The sequence below is a fragment of the Papilio xuthus genome, unplaced genomic scaffold (assembly GCF_000836235.2).
Source record: "Papilio xuthus unplaced genomic scaffold, Pxut_1.1 DF827570.1, whole genome shotgun sequence".
Classification (NCBI taxonomy): Eukaryota; Metazoa; Arthropoda; class Insecta; order Lepidoptera; family Papilionidae; genus Papilio; species Papilio xuthus.
This window is the reverse complement of record NW_013531079.1, coordinates 2,092,548-2,108,507: the sequence shown is the minus strand read 5'-3', so window position 1 is coordinate 2,108,507 and position 15,960 is coordinate 2,092,548. Positions and strand designations below refer to the sequence as shown.

General features: G+C 33.6%; 2 protein-coding genes across 3 annotated transcripts in view; one reads left to right on the top strand and one right to left on the bottom strand.

Moving 5' to 3' along the window:
• Window positions 1–6,049, bottom strand: part of LOC106118678 (laccase-4) — a 52,809-nt gene extending 46,760 nt beyond the window's left edge. The window contains exon 1 of one of the 2 annotated variants that reach the window (XM_013313389.1): window positions 5,950–6,049. The gene's annotated coding sequence lies outside the window, so the exon portion shown is untranslated. Of the gene's footprint in view, window positions 1–78; window positions 579–5,949 lie in introns of those variants that run through there. The other variant, XM_013313392.1, reaches the window with a different exon arrangement.
• A 5,188-nt stretch (window positions 6,050–11,237) lies between these two features.
• On the top strand, window positions 11,238–15,905 carry Gint3 (GDI interacting protein 3). The gene is made up of 8 exons (XM_013313310.1): window positions 11,238–11,563; window positions 12,118–12,254; window positions 12,665–12,806; window positions 13,075–13,169; window positions 13,433–13,586; window positions 13,955–14,112; window positions 14,642–14,771; window positions 15,081–15,905. Exons 1-8 carry the CDS (start codon window positions 11,318–11,320, stop codon window positions 15,354–15,356), a joined length of 1,338 nt encoding a protein of 445 aa, XP_013168764.1. The 5' UTR covers window positions 11,238–11,317; the 3' UTR covers window positions 15,357–15,905.
• The last annotated feature ends 55 nt before the right edge of the window (window positions 15,906–15,960 follow it).

The window sequence follows — 15,960 nt, the reverse complement described above, 5'->3', positions numbered from 1 at the left end:
TATTCCATTTGGCTTTAAAATTTCAATGTGTCATGCTCTTTTAAGTTTACATTCCCTTAATTATAAAATAAAACATACCTTTTGTCGACTATCCTAATCTGATATCTCTTCAATTCTTCGTCGCTGTTGATATGTGAATTACTTGCAAATAAAACAGCTACACAACGAATGTAAGTCCAAAATTAACGGCAAGCTATTGAGAAACGAAGTTTCTTCTTAAATACTTTCATCTTTCTTTTCACGAACGGATCCACTGTGATTGTTTTTAAAAGTCAAATGTTCATTAAAAACTTTTTGCTGATAATCGTATAATCAATACAATTTATCTGTCAATACTGGCTGGATGCACTCCGACCGTGAAAAAAGCCATTTGACTTATGGCCAGGTTAAGAAACTTTCGCGGCAAAATTTAAAAATAGAACGTTTGTACGTCAGTGTGCAAAAATGGCGTCGCGCGATCTCAAGGGTTATTTCGCTCGTATTGTTATTTCTATTGAAAAATTAGCCTTTAATAGGCAGAATGATGCGTTAAAGACTCGAGTCTTGCCCACGCTTACTCCGCGACACGACTGAACTAACGCAATCCTTTCGTCGTCAAATATTCAGCTTAATAATTTAAGACCAGTATATAACAGGGCTCTGTATATGGTTGATCTTCGGTGTCACATAATGTATACGTTTGTGATGCAGAACTACATAGAGTTGATACAACGCTGCATATTTGTAATATAATATAAGGTAATTTTATTACAAAACATTTAACAGATAAGAGGATAGTGACGTTTCTGTTTTTGCCTCTAAATAGTATAAACAGGGGATTTTTTTTATTGTTACTCGAAATAATAGGATGGATGGATGGAACATTATTTCTGATGTTCAAAGAGAAAATTACAAACAGTTGAAAGATGACGCTGTAACCTAAATTATGTATTTGAAGTTATACTTCCAATGTTTAATATACTTTGTTGTTATGATGTTTCTTGTGATTGAATACCGAAATGTATAATAGGCGAATAATGTCAGTAAAAAGTCGATGGTCGCTTTCATTAACAATGGAAAATCAAAGCATTAATGTTATACGAATAAAAACAAATTGTGTTTTAACAACTCTATGTGATGTATCAATATAAGACGTATAGGTGCGTATCACAGTAATTTTATTGTACACTTAGTGCCGCCTACGTCTTCATCTTTGTTCTCTAACCATTACAGTAGAGATTCGTGCAGTAGCTATATGTCACTGAACGTTCCTGAATACCGTCCGTTTGTATTTCGCCTATACAAATTGTTAAGTCGACAATCGAACGAATTAATTCACAAAGTGACTTATTATATTCATAGTCTATCATGTAACCATTTGTAAAATTCCAGCGACACTTCCTAGTCTGTACAGTCAGCTACATAAATATGTATACACATACAAAGCTTCAGAAATTTATCTACGGATTCAAAAATATGGATGTACCTTATGCTACCAACTATAAATTATTGCTCTTGGCAAAGAAGTACCTATAATACGTATTTTCAAAACCGAAGGCGTGTACAAGTTTCTGAAGTTTCATAAATGTTTACTCATTTACACAGCTGTCTGTACAGCCAAGAAAGTACAATGACCATTCGGCACTTAAATCCTATCATAGTTGGCTTTATAAAGCTTCAAAATATACAACAATTTTCGAAAGAAAAAATCATTCTGTAACCAATTTGCCAATTAAACTATTGCTAGGCAAGTTACAGATGGACAGTATTCACGATTATCCAGTAACATACGTTTCATAGACATTCAGCACGTGACGTGTTATCTCGTACGTGTGAAATCATACTCCATGTTACACTTTCGACTAATAAGCATCGAAGTATGATAATATTTTTCTTTCATACTATCATTATGGTATAGTATCAAATAACAATAGTTGGCCGATCAAAAAAGAGGACACCTACTATGGGTTTCTAAGACCCAAATCTCTGTATAAAACATATCGTCATCCCTGTCATTATCTTTGACAAAACAGAGATAAAAATATATATTTTAAACGGGGTTAGGTTTACTTAGAGCTAATAGTAAATTTAACCGAATCCTTTAGTGGCCAATTAGGTTAGTTTGACTTAGTTGTTTAGTTTTATTATTTTATTTCATGTGACATACATGCCTATCGATCATGAAATACAATGTTTACTAAATTATTAATAATTCGACTCATTGGACGAAAAGAGTTACATCTCTTATAACTGAAGATATATAACTCTTTTTGTTCCATGAGTCGGTATTCAAAGTATCTCGAACGGTTACATTATTTCGGTTACACCAAAGGCGTAAATTTTATTTCATTCCACTCTCAAACGAGCCCACTTGTGACCACTAAAACGACAAACTAAAGTGTCATTAGTGGTTTTATTTGCACAACTTCGCTTCTCAGAATTCGCAACCCGATGCTCGTGTTCGAACGGATGTTATAAAAAAATAAGCAAAGGGATTCCTAAATAACTCTCGATAGACGGTTAGCCTTTTTAAATACCTTTAATGACATTATGAAATCGCATTGAACACTACTACTTGTATTGGTTAAATTATATTCGAAACTAGCTGTAGCCCTCGATTCCGCTACCGCAGAATTATAAAAAAGAACTCAATAAGGAGCCTACTTGTTCTTCCAGACTTTTTTCTACATCCGTGCCAAATTTCATCCAGATCTGTTAAGCTAAACCAAAGATACCTTCTAAGAAACATCCATCCATCAAAATTTTCACCTTTTAATATTAGTGAGATTAGAATAAAAGGAAAATCAGCCAGGAAATTGAGAAATTAACGCGTGCGATGACTTCTTCGCTTTATAAAGAGGTATGCCTATTTCTTCGTAGAGAATGAGAGGAACAGCAATATGTTTTATGTATGTGTTTCGGCAGTGGAAACTGATCTTTAGGGGAATGGGTAATAATGATTCAATCGACTTAATTTGTTCTACTTGATTAATTAATTGGACGTTATTAAACGTTTGAATATTTGCTTGATATTGATTACATTTTACTGCCATGTTCCCACTTCATGTGTGGTCAGAAAAATATAATTTACCGTGAGTTTCTCAGACCAAAATCATTGTATAAAACATACCGTCATTCCTGGCATTATCTTTGACAAAAAAGTAAATAATATGTTTTTAAAGGGCATTTTGATCTCAGAAACTCACAATTAGTCTTTTGAAATGGAACTCAACATCACTACTTAATAAACTTTAGCGCTATCTATCCATTTCTTCTGTAGCCTATCACTATCTAAAACATCGCTCAAAATTCAAATCAAAGACTTTAGTGACAAATGACAATTCGAGCTTATCCGAGTGGTCTAGTGTTGAAACACGTCTAAAAAATGTTTGTTATTTTTGAAAAAGACCATAGTTAACAATGTGTTTTGTACAGGCGAAAATGTCCTCGTACAGTCTAGGACATATATTTCCTACCCATTTCAGTGAAATGTCATTTGACACTGAAAATGCAATTAAGTCGAAAACCCGACGCAGTAACATACATATGCGCTAAATTATAGCTCTTATGGTGACTGTCTGTTATACGATATTCGATCTTATGTGCAAAGCTTATTTAATTCATCGTACCTAACCATTTTGCATATTAATTACACGTGCAATTGACGCATACGAGTACTCTTTGGCAGCATGATGCAACAAAACAGCGCGGGGGCCCTCCGAAAATTTATTAGCTCATTTCCTCGCAACACGCTACAAGCGCACCAAGAATAATTCACATAAACTACTGTTTGTAAACTGCAGCCTGGCGTACGATGATTATGTGGCACCTCACTATTTTACGAGCACCAACACTAAGTGCTTTTATTGCGACTTTAACCAACTAGTGTACGGGGAACGTTTAATTATGAAATATTTTGTTTGTTATACAGATTGTGCGGACTACAACTAGAAAAGTTGATACATCTGTACAAGAATGTGTTGTCTCTGTTTTTCTAATAAAAATAACAAGGATGACAATATGTTGTCTTACGTTCGGCAGACAACATGATAAGTATAAGTTGATTATTATCAGTACAGTATTGACGGGCAAGATTTAGACGTCAAGCAAAAGTAATATTTTGATTCATTCGCGATATAATTGTTAGAAAGAGACGTATAGAGTGTCGTACGATATACATTTATTGACTGCTTGTAAACAAATATTAATAGCCCTATTTTCTTTCCAACTACAGTAGTAATGATTCTTGATTATTCAATGAAATATACAGTATGATTCTTAATGTACTTATCTGAATTTTGGATCAACCTATACTTGTATGCAGTAATTTTGACGGCGTACGGTAGTTGTAGAAAATCTCCCTAAAACTCGTGAACGGCTGAACGGATTTATCTTATCTTGGTCTTGAAATGTTCATGGAGATTTAAAAGGTGAGAAAAAATCTAATAATTTCGGGGAAAACCTTTAGGAACCTTTTTTAATCCCGTGCAAACGGATACGCGAGCGACATTTAATTTTAAATAAAAACGGTTATGAATACCATATAATTTCAACGATAATAACATTTTTTTTATAAAATCTATCTAGTGCTTTAAAAATGCAAAAAGAACAGACATACAAACGAATTATTATTATTTTATATAATATATAGATACAAAACCCGACATGACTTAGGCACCTTTACTCATATTTCTTTTACTTTAACAAATAAAAGTAGAAAGTAACACTTTATTACATTTCCACTCGTGTTATTTGACCTGCCTATTGCCAGTTTCACACAAGGACGTAACACTATGGGCAATAATATCATTTAAACGACGCTGATAAAGATCATATTGTTTTGAAAGAAAGCGCGTATTAAAGTAAAAGTAGTACTGAATTGTTATACTGATCTCACTGTTCTACCCTAGTGTGAAAATATCATAACAGCTTTTTTTCTTATATGTCTCATATCAAGAGGACACTTTTCTTTTATGTTATATAGTCTATATATGACAGACATATGGATCTTTTCATGAACATTTTTTTTTTCATATTTATCCATTAACGGAACATATAAAGCTTTTAAGAGAATTACGAGTACCTATTTGACAAATTGGTACGAAATGACTAGCTTTAATAAAATTTTATTCGCGGGAAAATACATTTAGATGCTGTTCATTAAATACATATTTTAACCTTTTGAGCGCCGGTGATATTATAGACGGCGATGTGGTTATCGAAGAGTATTTTGTACATTTAAAAATGTATCATCAATACTTCTTCTGATATTTACTTTGTTTATTTGTCAAGATCGAATTAAGAAAGCCTACGCATAATTTTTAATAATGATGATTTCTAGTGACGTCTAACATTACATCAGCGTGCGATAAAAAGGTTAACTAATGTTTAAAATAAAACCTTACGATCAAAAAAAAATTTTCAAAATCGGAGCAGCAGGGGCGGAGTTACGCGGTAACACATATAAAAAAACATACAGACGTATTGATAACCTCCTTCTTTTTGAAGTCGGGTAAAAATGTAATTGAAACATTACCAAAGTTGTTTTTATGGTTAGGCTCTACATTTTAGTTTCTTTAATTGTCTATTCCATAAAGTCTTTAAGCATACAGTCGTTAGTAAGTTTTGTTTTTTTAATATCAAACAAGTTGAATAATTTTCTACTAAATTACATCTTACGATCTTTATAACCTTTCAATTTTATACTTTGTTATTTATTAACAGAATAAACACTGGCATGAATTATATATTTTACTTAACACCCTCAGCGCCAAACCCTAAGTGACCGTATAAAAAAACACATTTTTTGTTGTGATGTGCTCAAATATAATACAAAAATGTGTATACTTATGAATACACAGCGTTCTAGACACTGTGTGACAAAAAGATACACATGGCGCGCAAGGTGTTAAAGAAATAAAAACACCTTTCAAATATGCTAAAATTAAAAAAAGATAAAAATGTACTTACAAGTATAAAATCAAATGGAGAAATTTCACACTTTACATCGCATTTGTCTTAACTCTACAGGATATATTTGATATGTAACAAAACAATACATAACACTATCTTCTATCTAATCTGTACGACCACCTTGACTTCTGTAGATAATGTCTTCCTAAGACTAAAGATTATTTAACTCGTTATTACACTTATCTGATTATTTGCATGTACGTTGCGTTAGTGACAGATCTAAAATATCAACACATTTTTTCCTCAACTGAGATCTAATTCGTTAGTTATTATCATCTCATCATCTAGATCTATCATCTCTAACGTCACTACTTCCTTCATCTCACCTTGTAGGTTTATATTTCAATGTTATAGTAACATCCTGTAGTTGATTTAAGATTTAATGAAAAGATGTTGTCGTCCCGTTCATATCATCTCAATGGTGTCACAAAGACGAGGTTTTTTTATACAACAGAAGGGGGCAAACGAGTAGAGGGAACACCAAGGTGTTCAATGACGCCCATAGACATCAGCAATACCAGAGGAACCGCAGATGCGTAGCCAGCCTTTGAGATGGTTTTGGAATACTCTAACTTCAGCGGTATTTCCAAACAGTTAAGACTTAGCGGCCTTTGAGAAAAGAGCGTACAACTCCCTTAAAGGCCTGTAACACATCTGCGGTTCCTCTGGCGTTCCGAATGTCCATGGGCGTTGAATCAAATAATTTTGCCCCAGTCTCTAATAAAAAAAAAAACCTTTAAATTACCTTTTTAAGTTTTTATATCTTTCTAATGGAAAAATAATCGTTTCAAAAACAATATAAAATATGTATTTCTTATAAAAACCTGGCATAGTAGCTTTCCTAGCTGTATTAAGGAAAAGAATAAAATGACTCTACCAGCCGACAGAGGTCGTTAAAAACAGATGAACCAATAATTGGTTCACAGTTTACTAAAGGACACGTTACGAGAATTATTTTATTATGTAAATCGAATATAATTATTTCTGTATTTCTTCTGTTTCATAATTTCATCGAATAGATTATTTGCAAAGAAAAACAGTATTGGGGGTAAATAACGAACTTGTTACTATAGTTCAGATGTCTGCGTGGTCACATCGCTTACTCGTTTGACGTTTTTCGGCAGGAAAATTGTACAGAAAATGTCTTTACATTTTCGCGTGTCATCATATTAGACCGTTAAATTCGTTAAAAATATTTTTTTATCAAATGAAAAGTTTCCATAACTTTGTTGAGAATCGACGTAGCCTGTGATCCATTATAAGCGAACTTTAAAGAACTTTTACCATCAATTGCCAACTGCAAGTTCAAACTTTCCTCATTGTGCTCGGAGACGACTGGAAAAGTATGGCCAATTATTATTGTGACCCTTTTCAATGGTACCAAAGTGGGTCGATCCATCAATATTTTATATTGCATTAACTCAACTTTTACCTTGTATAAAATAACTAAATCCTGTCAACTGACCAAAGATGCGAGAAGATCAGAGAAGTGTGATGCCAAACTATTAAACTTAAAAACTACTGGACTTTTTCTAGTTATTTTGTCATTAGAAAGCTTCTTTTTTGTGAGTAGTCACTGTTTGTCTTGAAGAGGCATTTACAGCTTCACCGGGCTTGAGGTGGCCGAGCGCAGATGGCGCTTAGCCTGAACCTCGTTTAAGAGTAACAAGACTCGAGGGCTCCCTCAGGAGCCTCGGCTCGGGTTGTTACTTCGTTAAAGAAAGCTTCGTTATAATAGGCTGAATTTATTGCTAGATTTTTTTGTACTTCCGCGCAGACGAAGGCGCGGGTATAAACTATTATTAAATTTAGTTAAAGTCTTTAGGCTAATAAAATTAATTTACTTCTTACTATCTTACCAATATTATAAATGCGTAGATGGATGTAAGGATGGATGGATGATTGTATGAAGGTATCTCCGGAACGGCTCAACAAATCTTGATGAAATTTGGCAGTGCATAGTCTGGAAGAAGACAAAGCATAGTAATTATGTTTTGTTTTTTTTTTTTATTATTTTAATCCGCGCGGATAGAGTCGCGGGCGACAGCTAGTGTATGATATTTATTGTAGTAATACGGTCAGGTCGTTATAATTTTCATGTTCGACTTTTCTTTGATTATTTGTTGCATGTAAGCAAAAGAAACAATTAGCGTGGCCGAGAGAAATGAAGAAAAATATTCAAAGAATTCCGCACTCCCTTTCTCTTATTAGACAAGCAAAGGAATTGCTTACTTTTCTCATTATGTATTTAATACAAAAGAAAGAAAAAACACACGAATAATAAAAGTGTATTTTTTAAAAGAAATTACTTTTTTTTTCTTTTATTATCTTGTAAGGACCGATTTTGTTTGTGGACAAACATCGCGATATAATTGGATGGCCATATTGCTTTAATATTAATGTAATTTTGTCGACGTTTTTATGAGAAACCGTTCTTCATAATATTATTAGGGTTTTTTAATCTTTATTACGCTCCAATTTTAAAGACGCGAATAGCTTTTTTAGAATAACTGTTTTTATTACTCGATTAACTTTTATTATTTTTTACGGAATTTTATTAATTATTTTAGCTACAACTATTATATGTATACTTTTTATTTTTAGTATAAACATTATCATTTTGTGATTTAGTTAGAATTGTTAATATAACGTATTTTATATAGACTACTAGCTGTCGCCCCTTACTCCGTCCGCGCGCAATTAAAAGAAAACTTAATAAGTAGCCTGTATGTTCTTCCAGACTATATCCTACATGTAATCCAAATTTCATCGAGATCCGTTCAGACGTTCCAGAGATAAATTTAAACAAGCATCCATCCATCCAAACATTCGCATTTATAATATTACTAAGAATACAAAAATAAACGGAATAACTTTAAATGGAATACATAGTTATAAATGTTATTCCCTAATTCCATTTATAAATTTATTCTCAACGTAGGCAAGTAAATTTAGATATCAGGATAATCTTCAATGCCGTTATTTTTTCCTAACATTTTCCCAAAAGGAACGGATATCTCTCTCCGATATTTATTACTGTAGACCCTCTTTCTACAGGTTGATTTAAATCTCTAAAGGATATTATCTTAATTGCCTATAACCTCCTGTATGTATGGATTTACTAAGGGTATCCATAAATTTGTTTTAATAGTGTGAACATAATATATTTAACGGTGAAGGAAAACATCGAGATGCAACTTACACATATCTGCGAAGAAATTCAAAGATATGTGTAAAGTCAACCAACCCGCATTGGGCCAGCGTGGTTGACTATGGCCTTGTCACCCCTAACTTAGGGTAGGCTCTTAGCCCCTCGGTGGGGACGTATAGTGAGCTGATGAAAATTAACATAATAGTATTTATCGAATATTACGCAATAATCATTTTTGAAGATTTTTGAAGATCAAAGCTGACCCCACCACCTTGTAGGATGCAAGAAAGGCAGAGAGAGGGTGAGAGTGAGAGAGACAGGGAGAGAGAGAGAGAGAGAGAGAGAAAAAGTCTAATTTTCAATACATTTTAATCCAACATCTACAGATCATAGTATCAAACGAATAACCTGATTAATCGTTAAAAGAGCAAATGTATAAAAAAAATTTACCCCTCATGCCTAAAATAATAATGGTTTCCATTCTATCTCCGATTAGAATCGTTTGTTGGGTTTAGCCGCTACATACATTATTGTCGGGTTCAATCATTGAGTTTTAAAAGCCGTTATCACCCTTGAGATTTGCATAACCTTATACTAAGCCCCATGCAAATACTGAGCCAAACTTAGAGATATTTTTACAAACAAAATTTTATTCGGTACTATCTGTCGCCCGCGGCCCCTTTCCGCTTGGTATGAAAAAAAATAATTAGTGCCCTTCATTTATTTGAATTTTTGTCACCTTTTAAACCTTCCCTAGACTTCCTAGTTTTAGGAAGACTAACAAACAGCAATTGATTTTTATATACAACAGTAGGTATAAAAGTGTTTAGTGTAAGGACATATCTCCCTTTCAAATACATGCCGAGATATTTGAAATATCATTGACAAATAAATTGTTGAACGCTATAGGCGCTTCATATTTTCAATAAACATAATTTAGTTGTAAAAAACAGCGCAAAAAGTTAACAAACTACGTGGTAGGAAATTACAGGATCGCGTGCGGGTATTCATTAAAAGATTACGCTTAACCGCGCATTTCAATAAAATTTTATAATTTTTAAATACGGGTCTGTAAATATAAGTATCTCTAGCAATTAATTTTATAGTTACTAATATAACCACTTAAGTATTTTATTTCAATGTGACCATATTATATGATCTATTCTTTTATAATTTTTTTAATTTCTGAATTTATTTTCTTTAAGTAACTAAGTACTAGTAGTATACTACTTTTAAGACAGAGAAACTGATAACCCCTGTTAAAAAATAATAGCAAAAATACAAACAATTTGTTCTCGTTTCTCATCCCATCGTAAAATTTACCATCCAATTGCTGCTGATTTGAAGATCAGCTTTATTCAATTTATCTTGCTATTCTTCCAACCTACCCCTTTTTAAAAGTAGCAACATTGAACCCCATCCGTCATCTCACCGTGACATTTGACATTTGTGAAATGACATCTATGTAGTGATTTGTAAGAAAGTATGAATATTTTATTTTTGTCGTTAAATTTCCTTTGATCCACTTAATTAAATGTGTAATGTCTTTATTCGACACCGCCGTTTTCAATTCATCTCTTTTTGAGGCTTTGTATCTTCAAGTAGAAGATACTTTGACCTTTGCAAAAGACTTTTTTGGTTCCTGTGTTTCGTCGTTGCCGGTTGAAAATTTACCAAAAACTCTTGTAAATTTTGGTGAGCTGTCCTTCTACGAGGATTTAGCTGAAGTTTTTTATTTCAACGAATTCCAATTTCTATTACTTAAAACTTTTTCATTAATTTTATTGTTTACCTTGTTATTGATTTTTATTTCTTGGCGTGTTTATGGATCGCGTATTTCGGAACGATTTATGAAACCTGGTAAGTTAATTACTGAACATCTCTACAAATTGGTTAATAATCTGCTGTTAAAAATAAATTGATTTACAACATGTCAGTGAACAATAATAGACTATATTTTTGTTAGTGGTTTAACAGTGCTTAAACTGTTTAAACTTGTTTGGAATATATATTTAATTTAAAGTTCAATTTTGAGCTTTAGTTGCCTTTGTTAATTTCCAGCATCCTATATTTTTTTCTTCTTTGTTTCTTAATATCAATGTGTCATACAAGATATCATATCTTATCTACAGCAACTTCGGCAACAATAGAACAACTAAAAGAAAGTGTATCAAAACTAAAATTGCCTAAAGAACACACTCCAAGAATATAAACATGGCTGATAAAATAAAGAAATTCTTTCAAAAGAAGAAAGCAGACGCCAAATTCAAGCTAGCTGGCCCGGGGCACAAGCTTACGGAATCAACGAGCCAGAGCTCTGAATCATCTAGAAAGGAGGTGCCAGTTGTCCGCAGGTCAGGGCTGTCACAGGAAAGTAAAGTTGCAGCTGAAGCAGCTTTAGCAAGGTTACAACAGAAAAGAGACAATCCTGCATTTAATACTTCTCTTGCAGCTATTAAGGTAGGTATTGATTTCTTGACTCTAATGATAAACTATTTGCTGGTTACATACAATATAGGTAGGGTGCAGGTATAGGAACACATTAGGACTAAGACTATTTTTAAATATCTTAAGGTGGTAAATGAGCAACTGGCCACTTGAAATCGCCGAAATAGCTGAGTGACTGTTGCCTATAGACATCTGCAATTGCAGATGCGTTGCCTACCTTTAATTGATGGAGGAGGGGATGCACAGAAAGATAATATTTTCATTTCCTATGGGTCCTCTCATCCGGCAAATCCACTTCAACTTCCCATCCTTTACTTATAAGAAAAAGCGTGGGAAGTGAAAGAGGACAAAAGTTAGGTCTCCATTACCAAACACATCAAAGGTAAAGTGGAATTGCGTCCACTTCACGCCTGTCTTCTGTGTGGTTGTGGTGTAGTATAGCATCGGCGAACCTGCCAATTCATTCAAAGATGTTAAAGCGGGCTCTACCACTGTTGAAAGACTAACATACAGTTATAAATTTTATCTATCTATGCTACTATTTTTAAATTGCATAACACCTCCAGGCTCAAGTAAGAAAAGAATTAGAAAATGAAAAGGCTTGTGAAACAGAAAGTACCCATACCATTCCTGAACGAAAGAAGTCTGTGGATCAGGAAGTTGATGTGCCTAAGAATTATGCAGCTTCTGGTGTTTTCTTTAAGTAAGTATACTTATGTCTTAATCCATATCATATTTGTGAGACCAAGGGACCACTTTTTTACTCACTTATAAAGGTTTCTTTCGGGGTTCGAGCTTTCTCGCTTATGGAGGTCCTCTGCCAGGACCAGACAATGAATCTCGCTTATAGTGGTTTCTCGTCCATCCAGGTTCCACTGTATGAAAATGACTGAATGAATATTAACTACCACTTTCTTGGGGTTACTGTTAGTAACTATTAAATTATAATTGTTACTAACTCATTCATTCATTAAGGTACTTAATTAAAATGATACTAAACCAATCTATTGTTCTTTTGACCTCGAAACATCAGGTGGGATTGTGATCAAGCCCCATTTTATTCATTATTGACAAAACCATACTAAATGTTATTTAAATTGTGTTAAATTTCAGATGTCCATTAATAAGTAATGAAATTTTACCAAGAGAAGAATGGAAGAGGAACATAAAGAGTTTTCTCTATGAACAGTTAGAGGAAGAGAGAGGTCTGACCGCCTGTCTCATCATACAGTCTTGTAATAACAACAGAGAGAAGGTATTTTATTTAGTAACACTTTATTGGTCTCATAAAAAGATTATATAAATTGAGTAAAGGTAAATTTTGTAAAGGAAATATGTGTGGAAATGTGTGGTATCAAGGATGGTAGAATTTCTTCTAGGCAAATTAGGTCAGGAGATGTAAACTGCCATAGCTTTATACTTATAATAAAGTTGGTGTGTCTGTATATAAAGAAAAAAACATATTTCGTATGTGATTTATTTGTGTTGTTGATGACTAAAACTATTTTTTTTTAATTTTATAGATAGACACATGTGTGGAAACACTTTGCAAATATTTGGAGAATATAATTACTTACCCGGAACAGGAGAAATATCAAAAGATAAGGATGTCTAACAGGTATGTGTTCTAGATAAATAATTACTTATTTATTATTTCTAATCCTTTATGTATTTTAAAGTAAACTTTTTAATTTATCAGAATACATTATCTGATTTTTAAGATTGTTTGATTAACAATTCATTTGAATTACAATGTTCAAATTTGTCCAAAGATCAAAATTGTGTTATGTTTACATAGATTTTGTTACATGAGTGAGACGGAAGATACGATAAAGAACATTAAAGAAAGAGACAGGAATATAACATAGAAAATTCTTTCAGAGCATTTTGTGAACGTGTACAGCCAATAGAAGGCGCGTTAGAACTGCTGTTAGCAGCTGGCTTTAGAGAGGAGACTTTACTCAATCCGGAAGGAGTAGATGAGCAATACATGGTGTTCAAAAAGGAAAATGTGCCTTCTGTTGAAAGTTTAACGGTAAGATATTCATCAATAATTTGGTTACAAAGACAAAAATGTCCATCTCAGTCTTACACAGGATCAATTGAGTTGATTGTGTCAAGTAATTTTTCATTTGATTTCTATTCTCCGGAATGACTGTGGGTTTTTATTGATTTCTTCATAAATTCAGTACCAAGTTATTCAGTGCCTTGCACTGAACTTGTTTTAGTAAAAACGATTATTTAGAAATGTCTCAGTCATTTAGTTGTTTCATTAGCAATTACTTAGTATGGATATCTCGGGCACTAAGGGACTTTTTAAGTAACTAATAAATGAAACCAAATCAATATTATACTTAAAGGTTTAAATGATTTTTTTGACAGTAAAGTGAGTGTTGTTTCCAGACATTGATAGATGCATTGCGCAGTGCTGAGCCTATCCAGCTGGAGTTGGACAGAAATGTGCAGGTGCTTTTGCCCTCTCAGGCCGCGCACCAGCTGGCACTGCCACCGGCATTCTATGCCCTCTCCGCTGAAGAACTAAAGAGGGAACAGCTGTTACGGTGAGATCGTAATTGGACTACTTTTTGTTATTATTTATTTTAAATATGAAGATGTCATCATCAGCTCACTATACGTCCCCACCGAGGGGCTCGGAGCCTACCCTAAGTTAAGGATGATTAGGCCATAGTCAACCACACTGGCCCACTGCGGGTTGGTTGACTTCACACATATCTTTGAATTTCTTCTCAGATATGTGCAGGTTGCATCACGATGTTTTCCTTCACCGTAAGAACGTCGGATAAATGAACATATGTAAATCGGAAATCGAAAAACACATTGGTACACGGCGGGATTCGAACCCAGGACCTGAAGATTGCAAGTCAAGTGCTTGACCCCTGAGCCACCGACGATCTCGAATGAAGATGTCATTAATATGTTAAGCAGTTTTTTTATGTTAAGATTTTCTTCTAATATTATTTTTGGTTTAAGGAATCGACTGTAATTATAATTTTTTTGCTTTGTCGACTTATAAGTAGGATTTGATTATTTTTATGTGTCTGGTTTATGTTTTTTTTGTAATATTGGCAGTACGGAGGCTATAGAGAAGAGTCAGATGCTGCGCACGCGCGCCATGAGGGAGAAGGACGAACTGAGAGAGATGCGCAGATACAAGTTCGCTCTCATCAGAGTGCGCTTCCCAGACGGCATTCTACTACAGGTACAGCTCACTAGCGCCCACTATGTTAACGTCAGAAAACTGTCTTTGCCTATGGATTTATTTTGTTTAGTTTTTGTATTTAAATTGATGATACAAAAATGTTTATATAAGTCTACGATTACAGACTTATTAAGATAAAAATGTATACTTATATATCTTCACAACGGCAAAACTTGCCTTGCTGAAATTTGGTCTAGATATAAAACAGAGTCTGGAAGAACACATATACTACTAATTAAGATTTCTTAAGCCGCGGAAAGCTAGTTTCATGTAAAATTCACTTTTAAACAGTAAAATAAATCTTTCCAGGGAACATTCTCAGTATACGAACGTTACAATGAGATTCACGAATTTGTTCAAGAACACTTAGAACATGGAGACCTTCCCTTCATCCTAAACACACCGACTGGTCACAAGCTGACATCTGATGAAGATGGATCCAAGAGTCTGATAGACCTACGCCTGGTGCCGGCCACCGTCCTCACATTCTCCTGGGATCCCTCCATCCTCGAGGAGATTAACAACAGTCCCAATAAAGATGTATACTTGAAGCCAGAAGTTATGATGTTAGTTAAAGAAATTTAATCGATCTTAAACTATTGCCTGTAGAAAAAAAGGTATGTCTATTTTGCACATTTCTCTCACTTTGACATAAATACGAGGATGTTAAATAATATTCTCTTTCGGAAGTTGATCCTAGTACGTTTTTGCAACACCATGGGGCCTAGCAAGAAAATTTGCTAGAAAGAATTCGTATTGACATCGATAAAATATATATGAAATTTCAGTTGATGTTAGGAATAATTTGTTATAAATCTTCATGCTAGGCCCGGGTCTTGACTTATCGCAGCAGTTAGTCATTTAGTATCAAAAATCTACACTAAGAGCTTTACTTTGAGTGCTGCATTTAATTTCACTTATATTTCACGACATATACTATGTTGTACACAGTGTATTGCATCGCTGTCATTAATTACTCTCTGTTTCCACTACAAACATTGTTTCTTTTTCAAATCTTGACAATGGAAACATGGTAGTGTTGTTCTTGTGAACGTATTTTAATGCTTATTTCAAAACTTTAATAAGTTATAATTAAGCTAATTTATTTTGTTAAATTTAAATATATTTTGTATATCGAGATGTTCAATTAATTCCAAAATAAATATTATAAAACAATGTTACATCAAAA